Source organism: Monodelphis domestica, chromosome 6 (genome assembly GCF_027887165.1).
Source record: "Monodelphis domestica isolate mMonDom1 chromosome 6, mMonDom1.pri, whole genome shotgun sequence".
Lineage (NCBI taxonomy): Eukaryota > Metazoa > Chordata > Mammalia > Didelphimorphia > Didelphidae > Monodelphis > Monodelphis domestica.
This window is the reverse complement of record NC_077232.1, coordinates 200,059,516-200,079,504: the sequence shown is the minus strand read 5'-3', so window position 1 is coordinate 200,079,504 and position 19,989 is coordinate 200,059,516. Positions and strand designations below refer to the sequence as shown.

Here is a 19,989-nt window from a genome sequence, read left to right as displayed (position 1 = left end):
CTGTAAAGGACTAAGCTAATATCAAATATGCAAGAATCTAGGAAAACTCCAAGAGACTCATGATGAAAGCCTATCCAGTGCTATAGATGGAACTAACAGGATGTGAATGTAGACTTAATCATGCCATTCTTTACTTTATTTCCTGCACTAATGTTTCTTTAGTGTAAGTTATATAACTTCTTTCACAATATAATGAACATGGAAATATATGTGTAATGCCACATGTATAATCTATATCATATTACCTGCCATCTTGAGGAAGGGGGAGGATGGAGAGGGAAGGAAAAAAATGTGGATCACAAAATGTCAGAAAAAACTATTTTTGAAAATTGTGCCAATATGTAATCTGGGGGAAAAATAATAAAAATTATAATAGGGAAATTTGGGAGAGGGACAAATTTTGGGGAAATGAATAAATTCAATTTAGTACATGTTGAGCTTAAAATATATACAGAACATCTCATTTAAAATCCAAAATAGGTAGTTGGAGATACAAGACTGGATGTCAACAGAGGTACTGGGGCTGGATAAGTCAATATAAGAATAATCAGTATATCCATAGGACCTGATAAGATCAGCAAGAAAATCAGAGAGAGAAATATAGATGTGTTACCTATATAGATAGGCAACAGGGCAGATGACGCATAATAAGTGGAATGTGAAGCATTCCTGGGCTTGACTAGAAATAGTGAGCTTTATGCATTTACTCACCAATTAGGTGCACATAGATCTTGTGGTGGGATTCCAGAGTTGAGAGTACTGTTGCCCAGGGTATGGTCTCTGGAATGACAGTGGTCAGAAAGGGAATGCATCTGTTTTTTGTTTGTTTTGTTTTGTTTTATTTTTAATGACATATTTGCTGTAGTATACTTGTGAATATTTAACAACTAAGTCTCCAGAAGGCTTGACACACTTTTAATGTTAAACTAAATTATTAAGATTCTTAAGTCCAGGCAATCAACAACAAAAAAATAAAATCTTGATTTGTAGAATTAACAGTTAAGGGGAGTTAAAAATAAAGAATGGAAGCATAGTTAAAAATGATTACGAATGTGACAAGTTGGCTAGGTTCTGGGCTAGATGAGGTTGAAGCTTATTCACTTATCAGAATTCAGATTCCTCAGGGCAGAATCCAGTCATCTGATAACCAAGGGAATTAACTAGTGGCATACTTTGGAAATTTACAGGACAACTATTTGATGTTGCTTCTTTCTACATCCAATTTCAGAGCCTTTTCATACCATAGAGGTGGGCTTTTACACATGCCATCACTGCAAAAGGAATACTATGAAGTCCTACCAGGTTAGAAAGGCTTCGAGCATTGACCCAGTGACACAATACATTTCAGTCATGTGAAGCGTAGCCTTGCAAATTTCAGAGAGGATATTATGAGGTGGGTAGGTAGTACAAGGTTGTATATTTTTCAAAAGTAACTTGTTTTTCTACAAAGGGGCCATATTTATTTTAAGCATCAAAAAAGGAAGTAACATAATAATAAGTCTTCAACTATACCCAATGAGACAAGTCTGTGAGACCATGAATCATGGAATTTTATCCCTTTGCATTAACACTGATTATAAAAGTGCTTAGTGTCAAAGGGCATGACAGAGCCTGGCACTAGAGAAAAAGTGCCAAGCTGAAGAGTATGTGAAATTGATCACCTAGATGGAGGAGGGGCCCCGGGAGGGGAATGCTGAGGAGAGAAGACTCTGGCTGGAAGAGCAGTGAGGGTATCTCAGTCTCGAGACTTCAAAGAGAGAAGATGGGAAAAACCCTCTCCTGAGGGTTACCCATTTTTCCTGCTGGTGACTGGAAATCTTTCCCCCCAACACCTCCCAATTGAAGGGACTTCTGAAGAAAAACCAGAGCAGACTTTACCTCAGCTCCTGTTGCCCAGGGGTGAGTCAACCTGACTTTCTTTCAGGGGGCTCAGGCTGCCAAGGCCTGAGTTCCCCTCACAAACTCGAGGAGGGATGGAAAAAGGGTTTAGATAGAGACAGGGACCCCCTTTTCCCACTTTCCTTTTCCCATTCTTCCCTGCCCATTATTCCTTTTGTATTACCTGATTGACTTAACATTAAAAGTTATCTGTTCCCCAAGGTGAATGTGAGTGAACAGATTAAGGGGAGACCTTTTGGTCTCAAGTAGTGGAGGGGGACAAGAAGGAAAAGAGCAAATTGGGGAGAGCAGCTTTAGCTAAGGAAGGAAAGTAGAAGGGGGACAATCTTCAAACCCCTCTCTCTTCTCTCTGAGCCAAACCATTATATCTGCTATCTCCCCTTGAACCCCTCTTAGAGAAGGAGGTTCTTCTCTCTTTCCCCCTCTCCATATGAAAAGTCCAAGTTTCTCCTTTGGGGTACATCCCTTCCCTCTTTTATTTTTTAAGATAGTTGGCACCCCAGATGGGACCCGAACCCACAATCCCTCGGGGGTCCAAAAACTGCTCTTATACTTTTTTAAAACAGTTGGCACCCCAGATTTGAAAGGACCCCATTTAAAAAAAAGCCTTTAATAACTGTCACTAACTGCCATCAACTGTCAGTTGTGAAGTTGTCAATTACAACTCCTGAGGTGAGTAGACTTTGTCACTGACTCTACCTAGCAATTTCCACACAGGATCAAAAACCTCTTGATTCCTGGTGGGGGGTGGGTGGGGAACAAGTCAGTTACCAATTGCCTCTCTGGTCAGTTACAATACTGAGGGAGGAAGTCTATTGTAAAAGGGAAGCTGTAGTAGGGGTGTCAGCTTATAGGATCCAGCCATCTTGGATCCTATCTGGCTAGAAGCAAAGCTTGTGGGGACAACAACCATTTTCTAACTGTTAAATCCTGGCAGTTAGAGCCTAGAAAAGATCTAATGGGAAACATGTTACAACTGAATACTATAGTCGACTGTGGTAGGAATGATTGCCATTTATTGGGGCTACTATATCATTTATAATACAATGGCAGGGATGATAGTGTTCTGGGGACATTAACCAATATGACTATGGAATGGACATAGTTGCTAATGAATTGTCTAGATGTAATTTACCTTTGGCAAATCATACTCCAAGTCTATGTTGTGTTCATGGTAGTGACTAACATCTTAAAGAATATCAAAGCTGGTGCCAAACTGATTTTCCAAAGGAAACCTGTACATGCTCTAGTCATTGATAAAAGATTAGAGACATTGTTTGGTCATATCCCTATTGTAACTGAGATGTACCAGGATTACATGCAGAGAAAAATAAAAGAGGGAAGGGATGTATCCTGAAGGAGAAACTTGGACTTTCAATATGGAGAGGGGGAAAGAGAGGAGAACTCCCTTCTCATAAAGAGGTTTAGGGGAGATAGCAGATATAACAGGTTGGCTCAGAGAGAGGAGAGGGGGGTTAAAGATTTTTCCCCTTCTGCCTTCCCTCCTTTAGCTAAAGCTGCTCTCCCCAATTCTCTCTTATCCCTCTTGTCCCCCCTCTACTACTTGAGACCAAAAGGTCTCCCCTTGATCCATTCACTCACACTCAGCTTGGGTAACAGATAACTTTTAATATTAACTCAATTAGGTAATCCAAAAGAATAACAGGCAGGGAAGAATGGGAAAAGGAAAGGGAAAAGGGGGTTGCTGTCTCTATCTAAACCCTTTTCCCTCCCTCCTCGAGTATATGAGGGGAACTCAGGCCTTGGCAGCCTGAGCCCCCTGAAAGAAAGTCAGGTTGACTCACCCCTGGGCAACAGGAGCTGAGGTAAAGTCTGCTCCGGTTTTTCTTCAGAAGTCCCTTCAATTGGGAAGTGTTGGGGGAAAGTATTTCCAGTCACCAGCAGGAAAAGTGGGTAACCCTCAGGAGAGGGTTTTTCCCACCTTCTCTCTTTGAAGACTTAAATCAGAGAGACCCTCACTGCTCTCCTCCTTCTGGATTCCACTCCTCGGTCCCCCTTCCCTGTTGAGGTGATCAATTTCACATACTCTTCAGCTTGGCACTTTTTCACTAGTGCCAGCCTCTGTCACAAGGGATGGAAGCACAAGTAGACAAGCTCTGTCAACTAGGAACATCCTGGGCAGAGTATCACTCTATATATCCCTTATCACCTATAAAAGATAGTAGCTCTGAAGATGGAAAGGGACTGAAATATACACTCATTTTACTTTGTTAGATTTTTGTGGTTAGACTTTAATATTTAAATTGGTGGTCACCAGGAATTTAATTTCTAAATCCCAAAATGAATTACTAAAGTAAAATGTAATTAATGGTAGTTTATTTTTACAGTAGAGGGAAGATATTAAGGAAGAGAGAAAAAGCAGAGAGAGAGAGAGGAGACAGAGAGAGAGAGAGAGAGAGAGAGAGAGAGAGAGAGAGAGAGAGAGATCTGGCTTCCTCAGTCAGGTAGAAATTCTAAGCCCCAGGCAGGGGACTGGAGTCTCAAGCTGATGGGCCTGTCTCAGAGATTCACACCTGAAGAAAGGACAAGGAAACTAAGTCAGCCTTTCACTCACCAAGGTGACCATCTAAAAGGAAAGCAGTCTGAGATCTCCTGCACAAACTCCTCCAGGGGTCCAGTTGCATAGTTAAGTGTTTTTGCTCCAACTCTGAGTGTCTTCTTCCAGTCCAACTCTGAGTGACTCTTCTATACTCCAACCAAGCCCAAGTCACTGATCCTAATCTAGTCCAACTCCAAGTAACTAAATGATCTTGAGTCTTCTCTCTTTTGCCACTGTTTCCTCTTTTTAAAGACCTTTTTCTCTTGTGTCACCTCCCCTAAATTTCATTTCTACCAATTACAGCAGATGCTCCTCTCCAGGATTGTCTACTCAATGTATGAAATGAGTGTTCACACCTTTTGTGGTTAGTTAACACCTTTTGTGTTTAGTTAACACCTTTTTGTAGTTAACATGGATAGATCTACTTTAAATACTGAGTTAATACTTTTGGGGATTAAAATCTAAAAATAGACAGAGGATTACAATTTAGTCTTCACAATAAAGGAAGAGCTAAGTACCTTCATTGTTACAATTAGGAGAAAGCCAAATCCAATATTCACAACTTCAAACAGAATACTTTAGAAACAAGTATTAGATACTGGATCCACAAACACAATTTTAGGAAGAAAACATGTTTAGAGACTAACTATAACAAATCGGGTTAGACTCAGGCAGCTTTGTAGTTATACTCAGGAGGGCCATCCTTGTAGTTAGTTGCTAGTATAAAAACAAGCAGAAGTCTTTGCTAAATGCTTTAAGAAATCAGACAGACTCATCTCAAAAAAAGGTGTACTGATTAACATTGCTCCATTGCCAACAAATCTCACATATTCAAGGCAAAGGAACATTCAGATTACTTGATTTGATTTCAGTGTTTTGTAGGCCCTCAGATTTGTGGAGGAGCCCAAGTACCCTAAATTACATTGAAGTAAGTTTTGACCCTGGCCACAGCTTTCTCATTGTCCTTCTCTACTCACACTCTTGAAAGAGATCTATGTCCCTTTACAATAGAGTCCAACTTTTAGTCAGGAGGACAGAATAGCTTCTTTAATCTGTTGACCAAGTTCCATTCTTCCAATAACAATGGACTTAGCTCAGGAATCCTAACTTTAACTCTGATCTGCTCACAGATTCCCCTTCATTTTTAATAGTGGGGCCATCTAGGGAAAGGAAGGGCAGTGGAGATGCTAGCACCCTTCTCCCATGCCACCTTTCACATTGTTTGCTCTTGTTTTACTCTCTGACCCTCCAAGTTGGGTCCCTGTGACTGCAAGTAAAGGAGAATGAAGAGACTAGGGAGGGTGTGATTTATGTGTTTCAAACTGGGGTTTCACTATTCTTGCTGCCTTCTGCCTGCTGCTCCTGGCTGGTCTTCTATAGTTTTGGGTGGCTTTCCCAGGTTAGTCTCCATGTAATCTTGGACTCTTTTCTAGGAGAAGCTACTCACACCAATTCTTGGCACAGTAATGAATGTGGTGCTAATCTCTATCCATCCATCCATCCATCCATCCATCCATCCATCCATCCATCTATCTATCCATTCATCCACCTATCTCTCCATCTATTCATCCATCTTCCTTCCTTCCTTCCTTCCTTCCTTCCTTCCTTCCTTCCTTCCTTCCTTCCTTCCTTCCTTCCTTCCTTCCTTCCTTCCTTCCTTTTCTACCTACCTATATCAGGAAGGGATGATATATATATATATATATATATATATACATATATATATATATATACATTCACATATCTATAAATATATACATACTTATACATAGTTTTATATATGTATGTGTGTATACATGTATATATGCATATAAATGCAAGGAGAGAGAGAGAGAGGTAGTGTTTGGTACATCTATCTCAAATATTTATGATAACTATTAATAAAAATTAATTCACAATTAAAAAGAGTAAATATCTTCACATCTAGTGATAAGAAAAAATACAAATCATTCCCATTTTATACCACTTAAACTCCTATGAATCCTGCAAGAAATGACCCAAATTCTATCTTTTTCAAATGTAGTTTCATGAAATTTTATCTCTAAACTTCAGTAAAATTATGCTTCTTTCTTCAGTCTTTGAATACCATTTTGTCTGTACCTCAGAAGTAGTTAATGACTACTTGATCACATGGGTCAATGGGGATATGATTGAGGATGTAGACTCTAAAAGATCACTCTAGTGCAAATATTAATAATATGGAAATAGGTCTTGATCAATGACACATGTAAAACCCAGTGGAAGTGCATGTCATATACAGGAGGGTGATGGGAGAAGGTGAGGGAAAGAACATGAGTCTTGTTACCATGGAAAAATATTCTAAACCATCCATTTAAATAAAATTTTCAAAAAAGGAAGTAGGTAATGAGGTGCTATTTTGCTTCATAGTTTATGCATATATTTCTCTTAATAGACTATAAACTCCTTAAGGATGTTTCATCTATTTTTGTTTGATTTTTTAATATTTCCTCTAATGTATAGAAAGGTACTTTGCACAAAGTGCCTAACAAACAACTGCTGATTTGCATTTGCTGACACTGTAATTTTTCATTACAGTTCTTCTCCTGGGTCCTCAGAAAATATATGGAAGTATAGGTCTTGTTTTGGTAGATTCTACTAAACTAAAAAGGTTTTAAATTTAGACCTAGTGCTTTCTGTCTTCTTTAGACCAACTTAATTCAATTAAACAATTAAAAATAAGCATGTGAAAGGAACTGTGGTTAGATACAGGTTTAACTATAACCCAATACCTTGCCTTCTCCTTCAATCTAGGATCCAATATAAATACTCTCACTGAATTTTCACTTACTATCTCCAATGTCTGGAATTTTCTCATTCTTCATTTCTAACTCTTACCTTCCCTGGCTTTCTTCTTGCCATAGCTAAAATCCCATCTTCTGCCAGAAATCTTTCCTTATTATCCTTTCTCTTTGTGTAGGTTATTTCTATTTTATCCTGTATGTAACTTGTTTTGTAAATTATTACACACATATTTACTTCCCACTTTAGACTATAAGCTTCTTAAGAGTAAGGACATTTCTTTTCTTTTTCTTTTTAATATTTTTTTTATCTCCAGCTGTTAGCACAATATCTGTCTTATAGTAGGTGTTTAAAAAAATGCTTATGGACTAGGAAAAATGAAATAATCCCTGCCTTTAAAGAATTTATATTCTTCTGGGTAAATACCACTTCTTGTTTTAAGTCATTTCAGTCATCGCCAACACTTTGTGATCTCATTTAGGATTTTCTTGGCAAAGATACTAGAATGGTTTGCCATTTTCTTTTCCAGCTCATTTTACAGATGAGAAAAACTGAGGCCAATATTGTTAAAATGCCTTTCCAGGGTCACACAGCTAGGAATTGTCTGAGACTAGATTTGAACTTAAATTTTCCTGACTCCAGGCTGGGCTCTCTATTTATCATGCCACTTAGCTGCCTCCAAAGTTGCATATGTTGTTAGATTTAAAATGGTTGAGGTCTTAAACTGTAGTGATTAAAATAGTGGAAGATATAAATTGTGATAGATATAAGAGAGGGTGAGTAAATTTGACCGCAGAAATATGTTTCACTACAGTGTCTTGGTTTTTAAATCAAATATAAGGTGGTCACCAGGGAAATATTCCCAATTATTCAATTACCCAAGTCAACTGTGTTTATAGAGAATTTAATTAATACAAATGTGGAATTAAAGAAAGAGAGAAAGAGAGAAAAAGGAAATAAGTATGAAGGGCCTTAAGCCAACATGGCCTAGACCTGAGTCTTAAGAGAGAGAGATCAGTCATTCAGTTTTTTAACACTCACCACAAGGTCTGTCTAAGCAAGGATTCTAGTGACACCAGGCCAGCTCCATCTCAGCTGACTTCACCAGAGAGAGTTCCAAAGGGCCTCTCTCCAGAGCCTCCAGAGGGACAGAGTCCCCTCAGAGGAGCTCCAGCAAGATCTCCTTAGAGATTGTCTTCCAAGAGCTTCCCTTCTCCAGAGCCTCTCTCAAGAGATTCTTCCCAAGCAATCCTCATCAGAGATCCTCCAAAAGGATTTTTCCAAAAGGATTGTCTCTCAAGAGATTCTGCTTTTTCTTATATAGGGGTTTTTCTCCTATGTCACCTCCCCTAAGTCCTTACATCTATCAATCACTCTAGACATTTTCCAATGGACTGCCCATCTGAATTCTTGCTAAGTCAAATCTCCTCAGTAAGTCTGAACCAATGAAAACACAGCTGAGTCAACTAATCTCATTAAGAGAAAACTTGCCCGACCCTTTTAGGTACCTAGCATCCCATTGTATCAATTCTAAAAAACAGGCCTGGCTCAAAGAACTCCTTGCCTTATTATAAGCATGGGTCCAAGTACTTTCTTTGTTTAGCAAGGAGTTTTCTCCCCTAAAGCAGTCTTAAGTACAGGTGGAGTAGAGGTCCTTCCCATAGCAAGGACTTTTCTCATCAAAATGGGGAATGTTCCCAGTCCAATGGGGAAATTTTTTAGCATTCACAAGTCTGAGAAATTTCAAGGTTTACAATGTACATAGGTGATTATGTTTAATATGCCTTGATAGACAGTATCCACATAGGGTTTTTTTTGTGAGTTTTAAAATATTAAGCATTTTCAAAGCAGCTTTAATTTACATCTTCTTCACAGTATCTCTGTTGTCTGCTTCATAGGTATATCAGGAAAGAAGCAGAAGCAAATACATACATACACACACACACACACATAAACAATATGAGGTAATTTAGTCCAGGAGTGCATGTTTGGGAGGAGGTACTAATAGCTGGGAGAATCAGTAAAAGGCTTTATACTGAGCTTTGTAGAAAATTCCTAGATACTAAGATGCTAAGAGGCAAAGATAAAGGAGGAATGACTTCTATGTATGGGGTCAGCTTGAGTGAAGGTATGAAGACAGGCAAGAGACTGAGGAGGCCAGTTGGACTAGAATTTATAGAATACGAAGGACAGTAATTTATACTGAGTCTAGAAAAGCCATGGGAGCCAAGTTTTGAAGAGCTCCTGAAGGACATAGGGAGTAAGGAGTGCTTGTTGAACAGGGAAAAGTCAGATCTCCACTTAAGGAACATTGTTTTGGTTTCTATGTAGCAAGTGGATGACAGAGGGAAGAAAGTTGAGGGGGGAAAAAAGCCCAATTAGGAAACTCTTGAAATAGTGCAGGCAAGAAGTGATAGGAGCCTAAATTACAATGGTGCTTGTGTTAGTGGAGAAGAAGGAACAGAGCCAAGAAGTATTGTGAAAAGTAAAGAACCAAGTCATGGCAATTGATTGGATATTGCAGATGAGGAACAGATGACAGACTGGAAATCTGACTGATTGAAAGAATGGTGGTAGGGGAAGCTAAAGTGCCTTAGTGTGGTTTGAGAGCTAGGACAGATGGGAGGTCTTGGGTTCAAATTTGATCTCACATACTTACCCTGAGCAAGTTAATTAACCCTCATTGCCTAGCCCTTACTACTCTTCTATCTTGGAATCAATACACAGTATTGAATGTAAGAAACTAAATGTAAGGGTTTAAAAACAAATCAAAACAATGATGGTTGTCCAAATAGAAATAAGGAAATTCAGAAAAAGGATGAGTTTGGGAGTAGAGACTATTGGGAATATTTTGGATATGCAGAACTTGAAGTGATAACACTGTGTAGATACCAATCTGATTCAAGAGGCTTGCTATGTGTCTGCTATTGTGAATTCTACTATGTTATAGAGACTTCCACTTATGGCACAAAGGGACAAAAGATCATGTTAAAAATAAAGCATGCCTATTTTTTTTCTGAATTAGTATCCTTTTGTTGTTCTTGTTTTAATGCTTCAGGTGTCACTATTCCTTGAAATCTACTCAAGAAATCATTGCAATGCTTTCAAATTCTAGAACTGCAACTATAGTTACATGGAATTTTGGATGATACAATTTGCTGTGAAAAATCAATAATTTTATGCAACTTAAATTATACAGGGAAGTTTGTTGATGATTGCAATTCATTTAGTATGTAAGAGGACTGCATGTAGTTAAAAGTATACCTTGATGTTATAATCAGATTAAATTGATTTAATCTCATCCAGAACTAGGGGTTATCATTAGTCATGGGCAATTATTGTCAAAAAAGGACATGTTCTAACCATTCATTTACATAATATGAGCCCCCTTTTGGATCACATATGACTTAATTAATTTTTTTTTAATTGTAGCACAGTTACATGCAACATGCAGCTTCTGGATTGTATTAAACAGTTCATTAACTTCTAGAAAATGGCCAATTTCCTAATACAACCATCTTAACTGAATCACTAGCTTTAAGACTTTGGATGGTGGTTTAAAAATTTAAAGGTCCAACTAAAGTCAAATTCCAACTAATTTTTGACATTTAGTTAAGGAGGGAATAGGTATGCACACTGCAAAGGTCAAGTCTTAAATTCTATACTGTTCCAATCTTTAATAAAGATCCAGGATAATCATAATATAATTTATGCAAAACTTATTGTAGTATTTTAAAAATTCTTTAAATTAGCCATCAATATGAAAACATAGGATTTATCACTTGCTTATTTGGATAAATGTTTTGGGATTTTGGTTTTATAAGAATATTCACTATTAAAAATGAATAATATTTAAATATGTATTGTGTGATAATACAGGTATAACTCAGATTTAATTTCTTGTCAACTCCAGGAGATTGGGAGGGACAGAGAAGTGAGGGAGACAATATGGATCATAGAACTTCAGAAAACTTATTTGGAAGTTTATTGTTAAGATTAAAAAATCCAAATAAAAACTAAATTAAAGTAAAAAAATTATCATCAATATTTAATCATATTTTTCAGTTCTCTTTTTAAAGATATTTCTGTTATTGTTTATGTTGCTTAGTTATTTAGCTGTGTCCAGTTTTTCATAGCACAGTCTGTATTGGCCCTGGAAGTGTTTCCAATTTCAAGTCAGTTGTTTCCATGGCTATCTATCCATCTAATCCTCCGCCATCCCCTTTGCCAACATTAGGGTCTTTTCCACTGAGTTCTGCCTTCTAATTATTTGGCTAAAGTGTTTATACTTCAGTTTCAGCTTCAGTACTTGACCTTCCAGTGAATAGTCTGAATTAATTTCTTTATGTATTGACTGATTTGATCTCCTTGCTGTCCAAAGGGGCCCTCAAAAGTCTTTTTAAGCTCTACAATATGAAAGCATTGATTCTGTGGTGCTTGACTTTCCTTATAGTTCAAATCTCACAGCTACATATAGCTACTGCAAAAACGATTGCTTTGACTATAAGGATCTTTGTTGGCAAGGTGATATTTCTTCTTTTTCGTGTGCTTTCCAGATAGCTCCTAGTGCTTTATTAAAATTTGATCTACAAAAAGAAAAAAAGATGTATTGGCTTATGGGATCATAGCTAAAATTTCTAAAGGGAACTTAGAGATCAATGAGCCTTAGAAAAAAGAAATAATCTTATTTCAGACTTCTAAATCTTCTATTATATAATGTTTTATTATTGTTCAGTCATTTCAGTAATTTCCCATTCTTCATGTGGGGTTTTCTTGGCAAAGATACTGTAGTGGTGTTCCTTTTCCTTCTTTGGCTTATTTGACAGATGAGGAAACTGAGGCAAACAGGATTAAGTGATTTACCCAGGGTCACACAGCTAATAAGTGTATGAAGTCAGATTTTAATTCAGAAAGATTCCTTCCCTGCCACTCTACCCGCTGTGTCACCTAGATACCCTATTACATAGAACTAGACCCCTATGAAGAACTTGGAATGATTTAGTAAGTATAGTAGTGATAGTTTTGTTATAATCAGCAGGAATCCTCTGATGATTTTAACTGAATATTTGGCATTGATATATGTTTTATTTGCTTATTCCCATACATTCTTATGTGGAAGAAGGCATTAGGAAGTCCTGCTGAGAATGCTTGGTTTAGAGTCAGGAATATTGAGATTTGAATACCCCCCAATACTTAATCTTATTTAATTCATTCATCTCATTTAATTCATGATAAAAGCACTTTCCACCTAGTATTATTAAGGAACAAAAAATGTAATACATGGAAAGTGATTGAAAACCAAAAAGCACCGTGAAAATTCATTAGTTATTTTTATTATTGTACATATTCTTTTCTTCTATAAAAAATAAATCCTTCAAGGGCAAGGACTATTTCATATTTGTCTTATATCACCTGCCTCTAACACAGAGCCAGAAACCAATAGGTGTGTAATAAATGCTGGTTGATTGAATAAAAATAAATTATAGAACCAAAAAGTGGAAAAGTATCAGCGGTCATGAGGTGGGATGATAAAGAACTTGAGTTCTGAGATTCAAAGAAAGGAATGCATATAACATAATATATAGGTTCAAGTTCTCTTAGGATCTTATTATTCTCATTATTGTTATTACTGCAGAGATAAACTTCTGTTACAAAGGATAATGGATTAAATCTCATAGCCTAGAAGTACTTTGTTTTCTGGAAATTTTTAAAAGGTAACCAGGGTAATGTGACTTGCCCTGGGTCACATAGCTAGTAAGTGTCTTTGGCTGAATTAGAACAGAGGAAAATGAGTGTACTTTTGTTTTCTGAGAAGAAAAAATTTGGAACTCGTATATTCTAGAAACTCGGAGAGTAGTATGGCATAGTGGAGAGTTATCCTCTTAGTTAATAGGAAAACTAGGTTTTGGTCTCATCTCTAACACATACTGTTGTGGGATGCTGAGAAAGAAAATTCGCAGCTACATAAAAACCAGACAACTTCTTAAGAGTCTAAGTTGCAGAAGAGCTGTTGATAAGTATTTTGGAAGGATTCCTGCTAATGGGAGAAAGTGTTCTTGAGGAATAGTCTATACTAATAAAATTATATTTCCATTTTATATCTTCTCAAAAAAAAGATAAGAGAAAATAAATAAAGGAAGATTGAAACCTGTCTAAGGAAACTTCTCTGAGCAAAAAATTCTAGAATTCTAAAGTCTCTAAGATCAGATTTTTATAAAAGGAAACAAATTAACTCTTTATTTTCTTTGTGAGTAGATAGTATTAATGATATGTATATATATTTAAATTCTCTTAAAGAGCACAGCCTGTGTGAGGTTATGGGAGATGACTTCTGTTTACATCTGCCTCTAGTCTCTCCTCTGCTCAGATGACTGTTTACATGGTAATGGTTGCTTTCTTCCAGTCCAGTAACATCCTTGAATCCTACTTAGATCTATCACTTCTGGACTGGCAGTTGGGGTAGGCTGTCCTAATTGTATGAATCACAAATGCCACATTGGATGACAAGAAGGGTCATTGGACTAAATAAGTTATTTAATGGTTGATTTATCTAGAATCTGAATATTGCTTAATTCATGGCCTATGGTGATTTTCATAAAATAAAGAATGGTTTAATCTTGAGAAAAGTCCATTACTTATTTGTGCAAACATAGTCTCTCTATATATATTTTTTAAATTTCTCCTCCAGGGTATCTAAGTCAGGATGGTCCACTTGTATCCTGTGAAAATAAGTACTGTGGCTTGGGAAGGCATTGTGTTATTAGTCGAGAAACTGGGCAAGCTGAATGTGCCTGCATGGACCACTGCAAGCCTCACTACAAGCCTGTGTGTGGATCTGATGGAGAATTTTATGAAAACCACTGTGAAGTACACAGAGCTGCCTGCCTGAAAAAACAGAAAATAACCATTGTTCACAATGAAGATTGCTTCTTCAAAGGTAAGTTTCAAGAGAGTAATCTCTTGACTCTTTTATCACTCCATTCATCTTTTGCATGGTCAGAGAAAATGATGGCATAAAGACCTAAGTTGGAAATGTAGTGGTATTTGAATCTGAAAGTAGAAGAACACTATATCTATTCAGAAGCATCATGGCATGATGGACGTAGTGTTGATTGGGGACTCAGAAAACAAGGGTTAAGCTCTCATCTCCAAGTCTTTATATTTTTTGGACTTTGGGAAAGTCATGAAATCTCTATTGGACTTAATTTCTTCATTTGTAAAATGAGGAGGTTGGACTATATGGCTTCTGGAGTCCCTTCTGGCTTGCTCTTTATAAGCTTATAATTTCATTGGAATAAAATGGTGGCCACATGAGAAACTCATGGCCAATATTTGCTTTGAGTATTTAATTTATCTATAACATGCTATCTGATGAACCACTCAAGGCAACTTTCATTTTTCAAGGTCAATTGATAGAACAGCAGAACAATTCTACCCAGAGAAAACCACTTCAAATGGAATAATTGACTCTTCTGTAATGTTATCTTTTGACCTCGTTTCAGAAGGTAAAAGCATAAGGAAGCCAAAAAAAAAATTAAAACTACAGGGGCTCATGGAAATAGAAAAGGGATAAGACTTGACTTGTGGTATCATTAATAGGATTCCATTTCATTTCAATAAATTTGGTAGGGAATTTCATGACAAGGAAACTCTCTGTTCCTGAGGTTTATAACTAATCTGCATTTTAAATTTTGGCCTGGGATTAGTTCTAAGTGACTGGAGAGTCACACTGCTAGTATATAATAGAGGTATGTCTAAGAAGGTTTTCTTGGATACAAAGGGCCAGCACTATCTTCTGTACTATACTACTCTAACATAAAAGTATGATACAAGATTTCCACCAATTAATAAGATATTTCTTACTTAGGGAAGACCACCTTTAAATTGCTTTGTCATTGTTATTGGCTTGGGTATACCATTTGAGATAGTTTTCCTGCCTTTGAGGTCATGAGCTTATTGAAAGAACAAATATAGTAAACTTTTTGGTGTGTTCTGAATTTGAGTTAATATTTAAGTCTCCTGAACCAATCTCCTACTTTTAAATCATGCTATAAATACATTGAAAAAATTAATATCTACTCAGACGTCTTTGTTTGTGTTCCCCCACCCCTCAACACTTCATACATTGAGCTATCTTGCGGCATGGATCATCACCTAATTGCATGAGGTGAGAATAGGCCCTAACATACCCTCTAATGCCTACTGGAACATACTTTAAAGGGGCCAACTGATAAATGAGATTTTAGTACTTTTATTCTTAAATATAATACCACTTAAATTTTTATGAAGCCTGATATATTTGGCAATCATTTTCTTTTATTCATTTTCTTTAACAGAAGCTAGTGCCAGGAAGTTGATGGGTGGATACTGTTTCTGGGATTGTTAATACATCAATGAATTCACAGTTTTTAATTCAATACTTTATAGCTGCAATTGTAGGGCAGACATAAGGCTTGAAAGGCATCATTTTTGAAAGGAATCATGATGTAGGGGATAGCTTTTGAAATGGCAGCCTAGATTCAAATCTTGCCTCTGACAAATAATGTGACCATCCTTTAATCTCAATGCTACCATAGCAGTTAACTCTTTAAGATTAAAGTTACATGAATATTGATGATTCTCATTGATGTAAGAATTTCCACACTGGAAGTTTTCTACACTGATGAAATTACAAGTCTCAAACAGACACATAAGAAATTGAAAATATGGGAATGATATTAAGTCTTTAATGAATTAATATTAACCTTCAATAAATTTACAAGTCCTTGAGAATTCTTATTTACATATGGAACAGAAAACATTTTTACTTTAAAAATCATATCTTAATTTAGTAGAGTGAAGATAGATTCTAGTTCAATTCACATTTCTTTGTATAGATTTGTTTGCAATTCAGTGAAACACTGTAGTAACATTTTCTTTCCAGGAAGCTAGTTAGAACACTGTTTTCCTATTTTTGCATTTTAAGGTGTGGAAATGTAATAATTTCCCTGATATTTAAGGATAATGAAAACTCTGTATTTGATTTCATGCTTTGATTGTATTCACTGTGAATACTAAGCTTATACTGAAGATTTGTCTGATGACAACAAATATATCTGTGGTTCTACACATGTGGGATATTGTAGACAAATCATTCAAATGACATAATGCCCTGTTTTTCAGCCAAATGGTTTTCAGAATGTAGACATTCTCTATGAATTGCTACAGAGGCCTAATGGTTAAGGAGAAGTATACCCACAAGAGTAGTATTTTGCTTCACCAATTTCTCTTCCAATAAATAGATTTGGGAATGTCTGCTGCCATGTTTTAGAATATTTTCTGCCTTTGAATAAGTATATTCATCGACACTAACATACATTAAAAATTATTTCTCTTCATATAAAGTGTAAAATGTTGATTCATTACCAACTGAATGATTTCTCATAGATTAGTACATCTCAAAAGTTTTGAATTCTGTATTGTATTAATTTAGCCCATTATAGTCATGTACTACTTTGAAAATATATTTGTTTACTTTTATTTTTTTCTGTTATATTTTGAGTTCCAAGAAGTTTGCTTCACTCCCTCTCAATACCATACTAGAAGAGGCCAATCTTTGACACAGTTATAACACTGCTTTTATTTTACTATAAAGAAAGTTTATCATGTTATTCAACAACCAAATAATCTGCCAAAATCAAGCAAAAATAATAGTAGGATAGTGATTATCTCTATTAGAATTGTATCAAATATATGAGGAGGAAGAAGTGAGAGTCATAATTGTAAAAAGGAATTCTTTAATCTAACAGGGGACCTGGAAGTCCTCTTACCATAGATATGTATAGGGATTAACCAGCTCTTAGTGACAGGAAGTAGGAACCTGGGAGCCCCATGATGAGCAAGTGTCAGTTGCAGCCTGTCAGTTGCTGACAGAAGAGTTGCTGACAGTTGGTCAGGGAGTTGCTAATAGTTAAGGCTGGCAATTGCAGAGAAGTTGGATGCTGGGCTTTAGTTTGTCATGAGTTGGTTGTTGGGGGTTGGTTGCTGGTAGTGTGGGTTGGTGTTTAGTTGCTGGAATATAAAGGCAGGCCTGAGCTTAATGAGAGAGCTTTTGGCTTTAGCCTTTAGAGGGCTTTTAGCCTTTGAGATCTCTAGAGAGCAGGAGGTCTGTCTTTTAGGCACGGATCTGCTATCAGTTGGCTACTGACAGTTTGGGCTGCTATAGAAAACTGATTGAAGGAGTGAGTGGAAGTTGTCTATTATTTTAGGGAGTTAGGTAGTTAGTGAATCATTTATAGATAGCATAGGTTAGATGGGCCTGGTGTTTGCCAGACAATAAGAAGCTGCGTTCAGAAGACAGTTAGAGATAGTATTAGGAATTATAGGTATATTTATATGGTATAAGATTAGTAATCTCTTCCCTCTTTTCTGTCTTTCCTTCCTTTAATGTATTCTTTTACTATCTCAATTTTAATTAAACTAAATTGTTAATTGTTAAAAGCTGCTAGAAGTTTTCTTTTCTCTGGCTTAAAGGGATAATATTAATTAACAAATCTACTTTATTCTCATTAAAACTTAAATTATTAAAAATACACTCTTATTTTGTAAAAACCCCTATTTTAACCCTTAACTTAAATGCATTACTAATTTTATACTCTAAAACTTAAAGTAAATCTTCATGGTTAGAATATATTAATGTATATCTAGTCATTTTCTAGGACTTGAATACAGATAGATGGATAGATAGACAGATCAATAGATAAACAGACAGATAGATAGATAGATAGATAGATAGATAGATAGATAGATAGATAGATAGATAGATAGACAGACCAACATGAAAATCAGGATGTTCTAAAAGTTGCTAAACTAGTTTGGGTCATGATTATAAGACTACAGAGGGGAAAAAACTAGGTTGATCTAAGGGATTACTGCATAATTTATAAATCCTATAGACACCTTCTTACTAAAAGGCACATGCACCCCAACTTTACTGAAATCCCAAGCCTCATTCTGACCAAATCCATAAAAATAAAAGTCCTGTCTTTTCATAGGCATCATTGGTATCTTGTTCCACTAAGGTCTGACAACTAAATTTGGGTAATTTGTAGATATTAGGGGGATTTGAGGTTTAATTCTGAGGTAGCTGACTGTAGTTTCATGATCCATTCAAGTTTATTCAAACTCCATCTTTGAATAATCCAAGCATGAATGAGATTCATAAAACTAAACACAGAGCTGATTCCTTCGGAGTTGGGGACTGATCTGTTTAGTCATTAATTTAGTAACAGCTCCTAAGTGAAGATGCTTATCTAGGTTGCACAGTGAATAGAGCCCAGACCTGGAGTAAGGAAGTTCAAATTTTGCTTTGGATGTTTATCAACTATGTGACCCTAAGAAAGGCACATAACCTCTATTTGTTTCAGTTTCTTCTTTTGCAAAATAGAATAATAATAGAATCTACTTCGCAGGGTTTTTATGAGGGTCAAATGCAATAATATTTGTAAATTACTTTAGATCCAGGACACATTTACTATGTGAATATTATGAACATTAAAAATTATTATTTTAAGGAGAATTATATTGAAATCTAGTAATATACATTGCAGTTTTGTTCATGTGAACTTTCTAAATTATTCATATTTTACTAAGTTGAGTTTCCATTTTTGAAAGATTCATATTCTCATGCCAAGGAAATTTTGGCCACATGTGCTCATTTATCCCTATCACCCTATTAATGGTTCCAACACATTATTATATTAGATGAATCATAAATATGGGGAAATGAGTTTAATGTGAATTTTCTCCAAGGATTAATGATTTTGGAACTGTATCTGGAAGACACGAAAAGCACATCATCATAAAAAATTTCTAATATGCCACTATTCATACTTCTTTTATTAGGAAATAACAGGATAAGACAGAGGACAGAATATGGTAACATCTGTGTTTGTTGGCACCATGTACTCAGAGATGGTGCTTAGCATAATATAAAGGATTCAATTTCTATATAATGCTTAGCCATTCATTTTTTCCCCCTATGAGACAGATTTGCCCCTAGAGTCATTTTCTCTTAAGGACTGTCTAAACTGCTGCCAGCCATGTCCTCAGTTCTAACGAGCACAATTTCTTCTCCTCCTGACACAGGGTCAGTCCGTCATACAAAACATAATTTACTTACTCAGAGTTGAGATATAAGCTGGAGTAAGAAATTGAACATATAAGCTCCGCCAAAATGAATAGAGAATTAAACCTTTTATGAGAAAGTCAATTGAATGGAAACCCTCTTGCCATTTACTGAGTAGAGAATAAAACTCTCATAAAAGCAAATGTTCTGTGTGTTTAAATGCACATCACAAACAATAACAACTGGGGAAATATGATTGCTAAAACAATGCATGTGCCATCTGAATGAGACCTCTGCTCATCTGCTCTGTTTAGTCTAGAAAAGAATCATATTGCAAAGTGCTTGATAGCATACTTGCTTGTTAGAAGTTCTTTTAGCTAAATTCCTAAAAATTCATTTAAAAACTTTGGTCAAGAGATCCTTGGTAATATTTTTAATACCTTGATAAATGTCAGTAATTGCCAGATTTTGAAAATGTACCTTCTCAAAAATTAGAGAAAAACAAACAAATAGGTCACTTTTTTCCTTCTAAGATTCTAGTTGAGTTTGGAAAAAAAAAAGTCTTTCAGCTGTATTAGACCCTACTGTAGCTATAACTGTTGAGTATGTAGAAAAAAAAAATCTGGAAAACAGGCAGTATTTTTCTACCAAATGAGGAATGAGA

At 36.1% G+C, this 19,989-nt stretch overlaps 1 protein-coding gene across 4 annotated transcripts in view; it reads left to right on the top strand.

Annotated features, from left to right (window-relative positions):
- The window catches only part of FSTL5 (follistatin like 5), a 980,329-nt gene that overhangs the window by 282,309 nt on the left and 678,031 nt on the right, over positions 1–19,989 (top strand). For all 4 annotated transcript variants that reach the window (XM_056802833.1, XM_056802834.1, XM_056802836.1 and 1 more), the window contains exon 4: positions 13,908–14,156. In XM_056802833.1, the coding sequence (XP_056658811.1) occupies positions 13,908–14,156 (249 nt within the window). The remainder of the gene's footprint in view (positions 1–13,907; positions 14,157–19,989) is intronic.